The 15,851-nt window shown below is 40.1% G+C and overlaps 1 protein-coding gene across 1 annotated transcript; it reads left to right on the forward strand.

The window, feature by feature from the left end:
* Window positions 1–2,599: 2,599 nt before the first annotated feature.
* Window positions 2,600–12,862, forward strand: snw1 (SNW domain containing 1). The gene is made up of 14 exons (XM_070925776.1): window positions 2,600–2,619; window positions 3,128–3,281; window positions 3,418–3,579; window positions 3,991–4,086; window positions 4,484–4,590; window positions 4,882–4,986; window positions 6,061–6,130; window positions 6,258–6,323; window positions 6,507–6,623; window positions 6,743–6,884; window positions 7,597–7,699; window positions 10,421–10,538; window positions 11,002–11,165; window positions 12,547–12,862. The coding sequence occupies exons 1-14, from the start codon at window positions 2,606–2,608 to the stop codon at window positions 12,737–12,739; spliced, it is 1,611 nt and encodes a 536-aa protein (XP_070781877.1). The 5' UTR covers window positions 2,600–2,605; the 3' UTR covers window positions 12,740–12,862.
* The last annotated feature ends 2,989 nt before the right edge of the window (window positions 12,863–15,851 follow it).

A 15,851-nucleotide genomic window follows, 5' to 3' on the forward strand; every position in this document is an offset into this window, starting at 1 on the left:
TTGTAACAATCAGTTTATTAAAGGGTAAATTACTACTGCTTATGTGTCAGTTGATCTTGTTCTCCTTTGCCCTGGTCCCTCTGTGCCCTACAGCGACCCTGACGATGGGGCATGTGATGACAATGAGGTACCGCAGAGCATGTGTTGCCCTCCTCAGCCCCACACACTTCTACTGCTGGGAGCATTAACATAGCCAGCAGCCCTGCTACCTCCATGTCGGCTCGCATTAAAGCCCTCTGCCACAACCCCGACTTAAGCGACACAGCTGGCAGCACGTGGATGCACCCCTCCTATTGTTAGTCTGGCCTCATGATGAAGACAAGGCCATTTTCCTATTTGAGTTTTCCTTGAGTATATTCCACTCAATGCTGCTTCTTAATCAAAAGAGATAGCCTTGGCCTTTGTGTCTTTTTCAAAGGTTATATACTTGATTCAGAGGTTCCCACTGGGAAATTTAATCAATGACTCAATAAAGCTGCTTTGAGGAATATGACATAATCATGATTTAAAAAATTTCTCCCAAAAAAATCAGAATTCAAACATCCCCAACCATCCTCAAGAAAACACTCGTGAATCTAAAGCACAAAAATCTAAACTCCCTGGAGGGTGATTTCAGTTGAGTGGTGAAACGATGCCCACTCCATCAGTCATCCTGCAGCAAGTCCAGGGAGGGCCAGACAGAATGGTGTAGAGCTCCTCAATGCCAAATGCCAGGCTCAGTCGAAAAGAGAAGCACCCAGATGATTGGGTTTATTAAAAGCTTTCTTGTCCCGTGCCACAGCCGGTGATTGATCTCCTTTGACGTGTCCTTTTACCCTGTGTCACATTAATAAACTACGTTTCTGCTGAGAGACTGACAGACTGCCTCCTCCTCCGAGACACAGAGAGGGAGAGGAAGGAAGAAAGATGGGAAGGGAACACAGACAGAGGAGATGGAAAAAATGCAGACACTCAGATAAAGCCATTAGCACTAAAAGAAAGAAAGAAAGAAAGAAAGAGAGAGAGAGAGAGTGAGTCAGACACAGCAAAAGGCAAAGGAGGAAGACCAACAAGTGCCAGTCATTCACAGCAGGGATGTCACTTTTATTGCTGATCATTATGGCAGGAGAACCTGGGTCAAGATATTCATAACATTCATCATAACAGGAGGGTCTATTATGGCGACATTACATAATTCTCCTATTCCATGGAAAAACTCATTTTGCAAGATTTTATGGCCTCCCTCTGTTTAGTAGTCTTAAGTGAAACATATATGCCTCACTGGCAACTGAGACTGGGACAGCTTGAGGGTTTCCTTCTGGCCTTCTTACAGAGGATAATGGCAGGCGGCTGTCCTTCCTGCTAATGGTGCCTCATAGCTCTGTATAGAACTAGGTAGAAGCAGCTATTGCCAAGAAAAGAAACCCAGAAAAACATTAGCAAACTAAAGATGCAAAGGCATGATGAAAAGATGATGCCGAATATCAACATTTTCCACAGACATATTATAAAATTGCAAAGAAAAACTTCCCCTATATTATATTAATATTAACTTACCAACTGATCACAAAAGCACTGATCATACTGTAGAGCCTGACAAACACAACAGTGTGAGGTGTCTTACTGTAAAACAGCTGTTCCGTTCCAGTTTCCGTGCAAACTATACACCACCTTAGACAAGATTGTTTCTTGCTAACTGAACATTTTCCAATCATTGCCTTTGCTATTCGTGCAGTTCATAGCAAAAAAAAAAAAACAACTTCCCCAAATAAGCTCTCAATCATTCAGTCGTGTCACAATAATGTTTTTGATATTATAAATGACTATGGATAGGCCTTTGTCATTGAAGATATGTCACAGTAGGAAAAGCACAGGTGTAAATGATAAAAATGAATGAAGGCTGAATTCCATTTAGCTGCTTCAGTTTCAGGGTCCTGGTATTGTGCATGCAGTGCCCATGTATTGCCATCACTAGTGTTATTAGTGACACCTGTGCTTTTCCTACTATGACAAACAAAAAAGCCTGCTGTAAAAAAAAAAAGAGGCCTATTCTTTGAAAAAGTTCCTTCTAATTTTGTGGATATCCCGTCTGTGAAAAAGATCTGCTTGTAACTCAAGACGAAACAACTTGAAATTACTTATGAATGAATTATGAATGGATTATGAGTTAATATTTACTGAGTGTGTGTAAGCAAAGATCTGTGTGAGTTTCTTCCTGATTGCACTCTGTTGCTCTGTTTGCTATATTACCAGACTCCTCAGCTTACTCAGATGTAACACACTCTTCAATGAGATTTATTACTTTGGAGAGGAAATACATGCAGAGAAATCCAAACTGCTTTGTTGAATTACTTTTAAGTGTATCTAAACCCTTCTTTTCTATTCTCCCTCACTCAAATAAGCTTTATTGGTATACATTTTGATGTTACATTGCCAAAGCTACATTTCATATTGTTTAATATTACATTTAGAAATGAAAACAAAAAAGAAAAATAATCCCAAAACGACAAATATCTTAAACAGTAAAATTCATAAGAACACAGAGTAACAGAAAAAAGGTCATGCAAAATCTGTTCCGTCATAGCACCGCGCATGCCCAGTTCATTGCTACGGAAGAAGGGGGAAAATGTCTTTGACGAGGTGAGTACCGCGACCAGGCCTTTTGTGTTTTTAATTCACGGAATTGTATCATATGTCGTTTCCACTTTATGTTGTACGATGTATATATTACTTTTAATATTTGACCGTGATGTTTTTGGTCTGCCCACTGTCGTTTCTTTGTTGTAATCGAAGCTAATGGCATCAGCTAATGCTAGCCAACGTTAGCTGAACTTGTATGTCGTAGCTTAACCAAACGTTTGGCATTAGCTGGCTCGCTTAGCAGCACGCAGCCATGGTCACAACACACGTTTATCAACTGCTTACTTGTCGTGTGTTCGCTGTGTGCTTCATTTTGGTTATTAAAACGTGTAACGGTATGTAGCCTGGCTGTTAGCTAGCTGACTAGCAGTTTTAACACTTCCAGATAACTCAGTTGCGTAAAGGTAAGTTACTCGGTGTTGCTTACGGCTAACGCTAGCAAGGGCTTACAGCAGTTGAGCTACTATACAAAACAATGCGACGTATACATGTATTGTTTTGTGTCCAGCTTTTTACCGGCGCCGACCCAGCTGTCTCAGGACCAGCTGGAGGCAGAGGAGAGGCTACGGGCCCAGAAGTCCTACTCCACCGCCCTGGTTTCGTCCCGCAGAGAGCCCCCTCCTTATGGACACAGAAAAGGCTGGGTGCCTCGCTCACTTGAGGTAAATCCGTTTATTTACTCAGTAGATACACAGTTATCTCGTGATAAAACTGTTGGGATGGGTTTTCTCATTTGTTTGGAGGTGGTTGGGAATATTTCTTGTCTGATGTCCCATTTTTTGATCTGTGTTTCTGTAGGACTTTGGAGATGGAGGAGCTTTCCCAGAGATCCATGTGGCCCAGTTTCCTCTGGAGATGGGCAGGAAGAAGAAGACATCCAATGCCCTGGCGGTGCAGGTGGATGCAGAAGGAAAGATCAAATATGACGCCATTGCCAGACAAGGACAGGGCAAGGATAAGGTAAACGACTGCTACAGCAGTATGCACGGATTCTCTCAACACACATTTTAAAACATACCTATGCGTGACTTGAAAAATATGAAGCGTAAATTAAACAAGATTGGTCAAATTCGGTCTGACGGTGGTAGATGGTAAAAAGCACAATGAACAGACACAAATTAAGACTAGTGACAGCTTGATGCATCTACAACACTTGCCATTGAGTCTAGGCCTGACAAAATCCGGCTTAGTTTAAATGGCAGAGTTGCAATCTTATTTTTAATCACTTATGATGCAAGTGTTTTATAAGTCCCCTTTCATTTACAGAATACACACACACGCACTCCATACTATGATGCATTGTCATAAATATTTCCTGATGTGATTACAGAAAGAGTCTTAGTATGCATTTCTCATCTTTCCTTGTTGCAGGTGGTCTTCAGTAAATACACAGACCTTCTTCCAAAGGAGGTCCTGAATGAAGACACACCAGAACTACAGAGGCCTGATGAGGAGGCTGTAAAAGAGGTAAGCCAAGCTGCAATGTGTATGTGTGGGAAAACTGATTTACAGGCAGGTTGCCATCAAGTCATTCATTGGACTGTAGATTTGACTACTTATACAGATCATATATCCTTCTTTACACCATTTACCCAAGGAGAGCATTCAGTGTTAATTTTATCCCCTGGTTAGTGCAAAAATATAGCTGATGTTACTATGTGATCAAAAATATGTTTTGTAACATTGAAACTGTAGAATTAAGTAAATAACTGTTTTACATTTTCTCACTATAATCACAATCAGAAATAGACTAGTCTTGACAACCCTTTATTCAGTTTATACTTTAACTTTACTAAGTTAGAATTCAGTAAATCTCATAATCAGTCTACATCTAAACACAGTCGTTGTTATGTGTCCTTTGTAGCTGACGGAAAAGACCCGTGCTGCCCTGGACAAGCAGGTGTCTCAAAAGATTGCTGCTGCCATGCCTGTACGAGCTGCAGACAAACAAGCTCCTGCACAGTACATCAGGTATGTACAAGAATTTTAACAATTTCAACACCATTTTAGTACACAGTAAGACAATAGGGAGAGTGGGATTGTTTCATGACTGAGTTCAAATAATGATACATTGACATCATGTGGGATTGAAGGTAGTGATGAGAAAGATTCCAAGTTTTGACATACAATGTTAAGAAACACTTACGTACATACTGTTTATTCGTTTAAATGATTGTCTCTATCACCTGTATTTGTGTATATGGGTGAAGGGGAAAGTTTTATGCATGGTGACACATTTCTTCCTCTTTGTCTTTCCCCAAGATACACCCCATCCCAGCAGGGAGTGGCTTTTAATTCAGGGGCCAAACAGAGGGTGATCCGCATGGTGGAAATGCAGAAAGATCCGATGGAACCTCCACGTTTCAAGTACGTAAAATGTGTCCAACATAGCAACTTGAAGCCATGTGTAAAGACTGGTGTAAGAGATTTAGATTGTGCAGGGTATTTAATGTAATTAGTAGAATTAATCTAATGCACTGTTTGGGGTTGGTTTGGACACAGTTGATAAGCTTTTTTGATTCATAAAGTCTGTATTACATTTCTTCATGATATATAGTAAACGTATATCTATATAGCACTTTTCAAAAGAGAGTTACAAAGTGCTTTACATGGTTCAACCAGAATTAAAACATTTCAGGACTGCAATGATGCAAATCAAATCTGACAAATTAAAAATAATGCAAAATTAGAATGGAATTAAATACCCAACAATAATAATAACAACAATAATGATAATAATAAAACAGAGAAGAACTAGCATTAAAAAAAAAAAAAAAAGCTTTTTTAAAAAAGATGAGTTTTAGAAAGTTATTTAAAAGATGTCACTGATTCTGCTGAAGGGCCCTCACTGCAAAAGCCCGGTCACTGTTCATTTTGAGCCAGGACTTAGTAAGAGCCAGCAGAGTCCTGCCTCAGGCTCATAGGGGGGCAGTAATTCAGCAGTGTAATTTATAGTGTATAAGATATATATTATGTACTGTGTATATATAAGTAATAGCCAAAGGAAATATAGTTGATAATTAAGTACTAAGAAGCCTGAGTGGATTTAAAAGAAGCATTAAACAATTACAACCCATGTGAAAGATTCTGGTTGGATGTGATTCATTACTTGCTAAAGTTCTCTCTTGAGAAAGATTCCCTTGAAACTCTTCATCAATAATTCTATTAATGACTGCACATTTCCCCTCTGATATATGTAGATGTCTAAAGTTGGCTCCATTTATATAAAGATCTTGCTTTTATAAAGAAGTTTTTGTTTTTTTTAACCAAAATGTCAAATGAAACTTGACAGTTACAAAGTCATAGTTTGTTGTAACTACTTCTGACTATTTCTTCTGTTGAAACCAGGTAGTGTTTGACTATTGACTCTTCAATACCTGTATTGTCCTGCCCCCCTCAGTCTGACAAAAACAAAGAATTGACTACAATTGTATATTTCAGGATCAACAAGAAAATTCCTCGAGGACCTCCTTCTCCACCTGCCCCCGTCATGCATTCCCCAAGCAGAAAGGTACAGTTGGCGAAGATGTTGGAAACGTTTTTTTCAGTACTTAATTTTCTATATTGAAAAATCTAAATGAAGTTGCTTGCATTGTTCAAAAGATATTATGTTTGACAGTTTCTCCCTTTTCTTGTAGATGACTGTCAAGGAGCAGCAGGAGTGGAAGATTCCTCCATGCATCTCCAACTGGAAAAACGCTAAGGTAACACCAGACACCAGACACCAGAATTAACACCAAATGACATATGTTTTTTGTCCCAGGCTTGTTTGTTTGGTTTTTGATACAATGCACAAATATTAAATGTTTAGGACTCCAGGTCTTTTCATGGCAATTCCTTTTCTCCTCTGCTTATTTCTTTCTCTCGATGTGCTTAATGTCTTTCAGGGCTACACCATTCCTCTCGACAAACGTCTGGCTGCTGATGGTAGGGGGCTGCAAACAGTTCACATCAATGAAAACTTTGCCAAGCTGGCTGAGGCGCTCTACATCGCTGATAGAAAGGTACTTCACCTTGGTCCCCGATCGATGTGTGATTCAGAATTGTTGCACTGTCTAAAATATGTTCCTTTTTTTTTAACCCATATTTAATTGACATATTGAAATACTGATTGTTTCCATAGGCCAGAGAGGCAGTGGAGATGAGAGCCCAGGTAGAGAAGAAGATGGCCCAGAAGGAGAAGGAAAAGAAGGAGGAGAAACTGAGGGAATTGGCCCAAATGGCCCGAGACCGCAGAGCAGGGATCAAAAGTCATGGGGACAAAGGTGAGTCCTGAAGATTATCAAGTTATTTTTTTTCAGTTTCTTATTTTAAGCTTATATGACTAGCCTGTGTGTGTGGTTTTCTGAGTGAGTGGAGCAGACTCTGTTGTCACTGCTGTTGCCAGTTCCAAATCTAGAACACGAGTGGCATAAACATTTTTCACTCTGCCAGTGTTGACAGGACCAGTAAGCTGTGAAATTATGTTTCTGCTTCCCTACTGATAATTCACATGTATTCTGAGAAGAAAAATGTTGCATGTCCTGTTTTTGTACATACTTTTTGAATGACCATTTAGATACGTCACATCAAATCAGAATGCAAATTCTGAATTTACATTTTTGTTTTAAACTCCAACATCTGTCTGTCGTGTTTTTGTCTTGCAAGTTGAAACTGACCACTGACAGTTTCTCTTCACTTAATCTTCCCTCTTCTGCTGTGTATCAATCCTCTACCTGACATTTCTTCCATTCCTATACCATCTTTTTTTCCACATTATCCCAAACATCACCCACTCCCCTTTTTCTCCCCCCATTTTTCTCTCCATCTTTCTTCTTCCCCACGTTTCTTTTCACCACTGCACCATTTCACATAATCTGTCTCCATCTCCTCTCCTCGTGTGGTTTTATTTACTTATTTTTTTAATTTCTTTTTTGATTCTTTGCCCCCCCTTCTCCCTCTTTCCATCCATCCATCTCCCCCCGTCTCACGCGGCAGGTGGCGAGGACGGCGAGGCCAGGGAGCGTGACGAGATCCGCCATGACAGAAGGAAAGAGAGACAGCACGACAGGAACATTTCCAGGGCTGCTCCTGATAAGAGGTGCTGGACACGCACTTTAAACACACCGCATGTGAACTCAGCCACCCCTCCTCTCCATATATACACACGCACGCACGCACGCACGCACGCACGCACGCACAGCCACACAGATGCACTGCTCACTGCTGAATCATTCATGGGGCCAGCAGTAATACTGAACAAACGCAGCAGGATCCAGCAGAGTGCTCAGGCAGTAGTCCTTGTCTGCAATGATCCACAGACTGTGTGTGCATGTGAGATGTGTGTATTTGTGTGTTACGATGTGTATATGCACTGTCAGGTTGTCAATTGATGGAGTTGTGGTCCCTGAAGGGAGTGTAGGAATTGAAATTCAGAGGAGACCTCATTACAATCACAATTCCAGCTGTCAGAAAGTAGAAACCTTGTTATCTTAAAATTACCTTTCGCTTAACTTTGAGGTGGCTGTTTGCTGAAGGACAGTCAAGATGTTAAAGTCACCAAGAACTTTTTTATTACGTACACATATTTCATCATAGATAATAGCCTTAATGTCAAGATCCTAGTACCTTTTGAAAATACATGACTTTAGAAGTTGCTTCATGTTACGTGATACAGCCTATATCGTATTATTATTATATGGGGTGTAACAAGTCCCTTGTGACTTCAGAGTTTTGATACTACAGCAGTAAAAATTAGGGATGGGTATCGTTAAGATTTTAATGGTACGAGTACTCTTATCGATACTGCTCATCAATCCAGTACTTTAACAGTACTCTTAGTGTTTCTTTTTGTTATGAACGCACTCATATTTACCGAGTTATCAGCTGGCTTATGGTTACTTGCTAAGATGGTCTCTCTGTCTATCTCTGTGCAGGATAACGTTATGTGGCCTAAATACATAGAAAATGCATATTCTTAATGTCTCCACGACTGACAGCAGAACCGATATCATCGGAGCTTATTGATACCACGGCCTTTCATAATTCAGCCCCGGGGCCCATTTAATACCGGGTTTCGGTACCCGTCCCAACTAAAAATGATATATATACAGTGGCTTGCAAAAGTATTCAGCCCCCTTGAACTTTTCCACATTTTGTCACGTTACGACCACAAACAGAAATATATTTTATTGGAATTTTATGTGAAAGACCAACACAAAGTGGCACACAATTGTGAAGTAGAAAGAAAATTATACATGATTAAAAAAAAATTTTACAAATAAAAAACTGAAAAGTACGGTGTGCAAAAGTATTCAGCCCCCCTGAGTCAATACTTTGTGGAACCGCCTTTTGCTGCAATTACAGCTGCAAGTCTTTTGGGGTATGTCTCTACCAGCTTTGCACATCGAGAGACTGAAATTTTTGCCCATTCTTCCTTGCAAAACAGCTCAAACTCAGTCAGATTAGATGGAGAGCGTTTGTGAACGGCAGTTTTCAGATCTTGCCACAGATTCTCGATTGGATTTAGGTCTGGACTTTGACTGGGCCATTCTAACACATGAATATGTTTTGTTTTAAACCCTTCCATTGTAGCCCTGGCTTTATGTTTAGGGTCGTTGTCCTGCTGGAAGGTGAACCTCCGCCCCAGTCTCAAGTCTTTTGCAGACTCCAACAGGTTTTCTTCCAAGATTGCCCTGTATTTGGCTCCATCCATCTTCCCATCAACTCTGACCATCTTCCCTGTCCCTGCTGAAGAGAAGCACCCCCAGAGCATGATGCTGCCACCACCATGTTTGACAGTGGGGATGGTGTGTTTAGAGTGATGTGCAGTGTTAGTTTTCCGCCACACATAGCGTTTTGCATTTAGGCCAAAAAGTTCAATTTTGGTCTCATCTGACCAGAGCACCTTCTTCCATATGTTTGCTGTGTCTCCCATATGGCTTCTGGCAAACTGCAAACGGGACTTCTTATGGTTTTCTTTTAACAATGGCTTTCTTCTTGCCACTCTTCCATAAAGGCCAGATTTGTGCAGCGCACGACTAATAGTTGTCCTGTGGACAGATTCCCCCACCTGAGCTGTGGATCTCTGCAGTTCGTCGAGAGTCACCATGGGCCTCTTGGCTGCATCTCTGATCAGTGCTCTCCTTGTTCGGCCTGTAAGTTTAGGTGGACGGCCGTGTCTTGGTAGGTTTGCAGTTGTGCCATACAATTTCCATTTCCGGATGATGGATTGAACAGCGCTCCGTGAGATGTTCAAAGCTTGGGAAATCTTTTTATAGCCTAACCCTGCTTTAAACTTCTCCACAACTTTATCCCTGACCTGTCTGGTGTGTTCCTTGGACATCATGATGCTGTTTGCTCCCCAATATTCTCTTAACAAACCTCTGAGGCCATCACAGAACAGCTGTATTTGTACTCAGATTAGATTACACACAGGTGGACTCTATTTAGTCATTAGGTCAACATTCGATCATTCAGCAATCATCAGGCAACTTCTGAAGGCAATTGGTTACACTCAGAGAAAAGGGGGCTGAATACTTTTGCACACCGTACTTTTCAGTTTTTTATTTGTAAAATTTTTTTTAAATCACATATAATTTTCTTTCTACTTCACAATTGTGTGCCACTTTGTGTTGGTCTTTCACATAAAATTCCAATAAAATATATTTAGATTTGTGGTCGTAACGTGACAAAATGTGGAAAAGTTCAAGGGGGCTGAATACTTTTGCAAGCCACTGTATAATAGATATATAATAACTTCCTTGCAGTTATGTTTTCATGTCATTGTTGTGTGTGTCATTCATTTTGTTCTCTGTCCCAGGTCGAAGCTGCAGAGAGACCAGGACAGGGACATAAGCGAGATCATCGCTCTGGGCGTGCCCAACCCTCGTTCTGCCAGTGAGGCCCAGTACGACCAGAGACTCTTCAATCAGAGCAAGGTTAGATTATATCACACCTACTATCAGTATAGACTTCTATGTGACATGAGAAAATATTTCCAAAATAGAGTTACAGTATGTCAAGGTAAAAGAGACAAGAGTCTTGAAACATCTGTTCCAGTCTAAGGTTTAGTTTGACCTCCAGTGTTGGGCTGAAGTGGTACAGTCTCCAGTGGCTTGTCTGTTGCTGGATAGAGGACGGGATTGAAAGCCTCAGTTGCACAACAAACTTCATAGATGATGGGCTGTTCATAACATTAAACTGAGTAATTCAATACCCATATACAAGGAAGAAACGCGTCATAATCCACTTTGGGTACGAAAGGGAAGCAAAAGCCAGTGAAGAGATTTATTTTCAGGCAGAACCTCACCTCAGAAAGATTTAGCCATGTCCATGTTGTGCACTTCCATATCTTTTCTTAAAGTCACTCTTCCTTTTTTTCTCTTTTCTGTCTCTTTTCAGGGTATGGATAGTGGTTTTGCTGGCGGTGAGGATGATACGTACAACGTGTACGACCAGCCGTTCCGCGGCGGCAGAGACATGGCTTCAAACATCTACCGTCCCAGCAAGAATATAGACAAGGACACCTACACAGATGACTTTGACACACTCATGCACAACAACAGGTACTGTGGATTACTGTCTTTTTGTTAAACCTTCAATAGTGTATTATATATTTATTAGACTAATTTGGCTACATAGATGACACTAACAAATAAAACACCACTGAGCAGAGAACACACCTATTTGAATCAGTGGTTTGTGGAAAAAGCAAAATGGTTCACACATTTAAGACATGAATACAGGTAGGACTTCTGTCTCTTACGTTTTACAAACACAACAACTCAACAATACACAATTAAAAGTTTGTGCTTACATCTTCATTTCTAGGAACCTCATGCGTAATTGCATATTAATGTAGTAAATGTGATGTGAACCTTTTTATAGAATTATATACATATTAATGAGGAAAAACTCCTTTTAATTGCATTAGACTTAGACTTTTTTTTATTAATCCCACAGCAGGGAAATTTACACGTCACAGCAGCAAAGACAGAAAGGTGCAGAAACACACAGCAGACAGCACTGTGTCAATAAGAATTAGAAGTATTTAAAAAAAAAAAAAAGGGAAACAATAATATACAAATAATAAATACAGATATAAAAAATATGGGGGACAAAATAAATATATACACGGATTACTTAAATTATTATCTTAACTGGCTGTGTTTTAATGGTGATTGTCACAGGACATTCACCAAATGAAGCGGCTCTTCTCTCAGAGAGAACACTAAAGGTGAAATATAATTTTTCTTCCTCCCTGGAATATGGGTGAAAATACCCTAAAATTATTTCACAACCCACTGTGGATCCCAAACTGGTTAGAAAACAGTTCACTTTTTAAAAATCTAATTTCAGACTGTTATGTTTATCAAGCTACTAATATGACTGCTGAAGGTTTAACCTTCACAATTATAATTATGGAAAAAATAACAATAAAAGCTTGAATCATTTTGAGGTCATTCTGGTTTTATTTTGAGGCACGAGGCAAGCGTGCACATGATGTCCCAGCAGGAGCCCTTGTCCTTGGGGCAGCAGAGCCACACTCTACTAGCCGAGCATAGCCTGTCCCATATGTTTAGTCACCAGCTTGTCATTGTCCTCTAGGAATGCTTGGCTGGCTGTGGGGAGTTACACCATTGTGCAAAACATAGAAAAGGAAATCTTTGACTTAAGCAAGTTCCTCAAGACATAAAAACATATGTTCCATGGAATACCCTGATATTTTGGATGCAATCCTGTATTTCTTCTCATAGAATGTTTGTTGAACAAGAAGCAACCTGCTAGCAGTTAGTTTGTTGATTCAACACTTCGTCCTATTTCCTGATTTGAGGATACCTGGAGAAAAAGAAAACGAGCACAACATAACAAAAAACCTGTGTGAGAGAAACTATGAATTTGCAGCCCACTGTAATGATCCTTTCTTCTTTTCCTGTCCACCATCAGGTTTGTTCCAGACAAAGAGTTCTCAGGTGCCGACCACGGGCAGAGGAGAGAAGGACCAGTCCAGTTTGAGGAGGATCCCTTCGGTCTGGACAAGTTCTTGGAGGAGGCCAAGCAGCACGGAGGCTCCAAGAGGCCTTCCACCAGCAGCCGCTCAAAGGACGACTATCACGACAAGAAACGCAGAAAGGAGTGAGAGCGACCGGCCACAGAGTCCATGTAGGGCAGCTGCTAGCATGTTAGAGGATGGGGAGGTAGTCTGCTGCCTCTCCGAGGTTGAGAGGTGTTTTAATATACTGAAGTCTCTATCAGGAATGATCTGTCAGATTTTTGTTTTCTTTCAGTGTGAGGGAAAGATTCTCTTTTTTTCACATTTGTTGTTTACTCAGCTCCATTCAGAATATGCTGAACCTTCAGTGTTGCGCTAAATATGACATGAGTGAACACGTTAAACATAACTCAAGTGGCGCTAAACTGATAGCTGCATCTGAAAACCTCTCTCTGTGTAGGGCAGCAAATGTTATTTCAGATGTGGACGGTAATATTTGGGGATATTTTGCCCCTTTTTTAAATGTGTAGATTTTAGTTATTGTGTGTTTTTTTTTTTTTTTTTTTTTTTTTTTACTCTTCATATTTACCTTTTTCTCATTTGTCCCCCACCTTTCCACCCTTTTTGAGTTTGTGTCAGCTGTGTTTATTTAAGCCCCTGGTGTATTTGTGAGCACAGTTACAAACCATATTTGATGACAGATGTGTACAGCAGTATAAACTAATCTGTAAGATGTGAAGCGAACCAGCTTTATAATTCTTGTACATTACTACCGATGGAATAAATTTCATATAGTGTGCAATTGGTATCCCTCTGTGTTTCTTATTGAGTAAACAATTTTGTGGTATTTACAAATCTGGAAATGAGATACAATGTTTTGTCCCTGTCAGCTTGTTTTAGTTCAGTTCAGAGCTGCTTAATTTAAACTTTTACAATATAGTGGGAAGTCCATTAGTTGTGTAATTGTTATAGTTAGGCATAGTAGATTTCCCTTATTTTAATCACTTCCTGAGTAATGCATCCCATTTACATAGACGATTAAATGCCCATAATGTATTTTGAGAAGCCATCCATTACAAAGTGTGAGTAGTGACATTTTTTACCAGAAATGGGCTCTGCTATTTATTCGATGATGATTAGAACAAAACGGGTTCCATTAATTACAATTAATTATGACTTATGCAGTCTGACAGTTTTATTTTCCCGGGCTTTGGAAAATAATCAACATGGCATTACACAGCCCAGCAGACACTCAAATCTCTGCACAGTGCCATCTTTCACTCATGCCTGAATAGGGCTCAGACAGTTGTTATATGCACATGATTTATGTTTTCCTCATCGGCTGTGTTTATGCTGTGTTGTGGATTTTTATGCTATGTTTTATTGCTGGTCTTTTACCGGCACCAGAAAAATTCTAGCCTTCGAACTGTGAAATAACTCGAAACCAGAAAGAATCCAAGCCAAATTAAATTAAATTATATTGGGATGTCCAAAAGGAATACTGTTCTTGACCAATTTTAATTTGTTTGCCAGAATCTCAGTGGAGAGAGTACAAGGCCATGAAATAACTAATTTAGATTTTATTTTTCAACAATTCCTTACTTTTAAAGCTATAATCCTTTAAAATAAAATTTCAGTTCTGGTTCATTTGGCTTCTGGTAACGTCAATAACATCTTAATAGTACTATTATACTAATATTACTCCCTGAATTTGAAATTACATATTTATTGAAACTCACTTTGAAAAAATGTTTCTTCAAAATGCCTGGGATCGCCATTTGAATGCCATTCAAATCCATTGCGGGAATGGCGGACTCTGCCACTGACAATCCAAACTATACTATAGAGGGAACACTAATATAATGTCTAGCAGAATAAATGACAGCCATTAATAGCATCAAAAATTGGGTTGGATGTGAAAATGTTACGGATTATAACTTTAAATTCATTTTTCTCACTGAGATCAGTGCCGACACAGCTCTCACGGCCTGCTGGGTCAGAGGAAGAGCACCGTGAGACACCCCAGCTTCCCTCTGCCTCCCGTCTGCCAACTGAGGAACCTGACTAAAAACACATTAAACCCTCACTCAATTACAGCAAAGTGGCTCTGATGTGATTTAACGTTGACCTATACGCATGTAGAGAGGAGCCGACACGCTCACAAGTCATCTGATTCCGTACAAGCAGGGGGTGGGGTGGGGGGGTTGTCCCCGTCTCCCCTCTGCACCCGAGGAAACAGCCTGAACAAAACAAAACCATGACTCCGTGGTCGGAGAGGGGCTCTGATGTAATTTAACACTGACCTTTATCATGTCGAGAGGCAAATCTATTTTTCAAATCCTTTCCAGAGCTTTTCCCACTCTTGTCTGATTCTGCCTTAACGTATCTTTGTTATTTTTAAAGCATTGTTCTATTATCTGTACAGTCATGACTCTTTTATTATTTGCATAGTGTACGTTTTTAAATGCTTGACATAATGTTATCTGCTTTGTAACAATGACTTGAAAAGGGAACGTGATCAAGCGTGTATGAATAAATGTTGAATAAATGGAGGGATGGAAAGCCACTCTGCTGCCAGTGTGAGGTGATTTAAGGACAGCAGGGGTTTATTGTGAGGGCCTGGTATGAGTGTCAGTGTGAAGAAATCAATTTGACATGTACCAGCTCAGTGTAACTGACTCATGAGGAGAAGAATGACTGTTGTATGTGGTTTTGGAGGCACATTTAGGACACGAATAGAGTCCTTGCCACAGACAAAATAAATAAAAATTAAAAAAATACAGCCCAAACAATCAATTAAAGCTTTTAAAATCCAGCTTGGTTCCTATCTCAAAACAACAGAACATATGTGCTCCCTTCAGCCTGAAAATTTGTGCTAGGAGTTGAAGTGTTAAGGACAGCTTCATAATAGGTCTCCAGTCAGCTCTTGTCTGCCTTTATAAATGTGCACAGAAGAGAAGATGAATGAGATTCTTATTCATGAAGGTAGGAGGAAATTGGTTCCTTGGCATTGCTTTTGTGGGCTGTTTGATGTAAACGGTGGACATATTGTGTTGGGCCATAATGGAATCTTCAGGTCGCAGACAGAGGCCATGATGGATAGCTCCTTATCTTTGCTGCGCAAGGAAACAAACCCAGAAATAATAAACAGTATTGAGTTGTTGCAGCGCGTTCTTCCACTCTTTGGACTTGAAGGAGGATAGCTTAGTTTGTTTTGTGAAACCTTTTGTGATATTTCTCCCTCCGTCCTCCCCTCTGT

The sequence above is a fragment of the Enoplosus armatus genome, chromosome 19 (assembly GCF_043641665.1).
Source record: "Enoplosus armatus isolate fEnoArm2 chromosome 19, fEnoArm2.hap1, whole genome shotgun sequence".
Taxonomy (NCBI): domain Eukaryota; kingdom Metazoa; phylum Chordata; class Actinopteri; order Centrarchiformes; family Enoplosidae; genus Enoplosus; species Enoplosus armatus.

Bases quoted from the DNA above. Each gene is read 5' to 3' on its own strand.
- snw1 (XM_070925776.1), top strand. The intron at 6,131-6,257 runs GTACAGTTGGCG...CTTTTCTTGTAG, and splicing joins TGCATTCCCCAAGCAGAAAG to ATGACTGTCAAGGAGCAGCA. The intron at 7,700-10,420 runs GTGCTGGACACG...TCTCTGTCCCAG, and splicing joins AGGGCTGCTCCTGATAAGAG to GTCGAAGCTGCAGAGAGACC.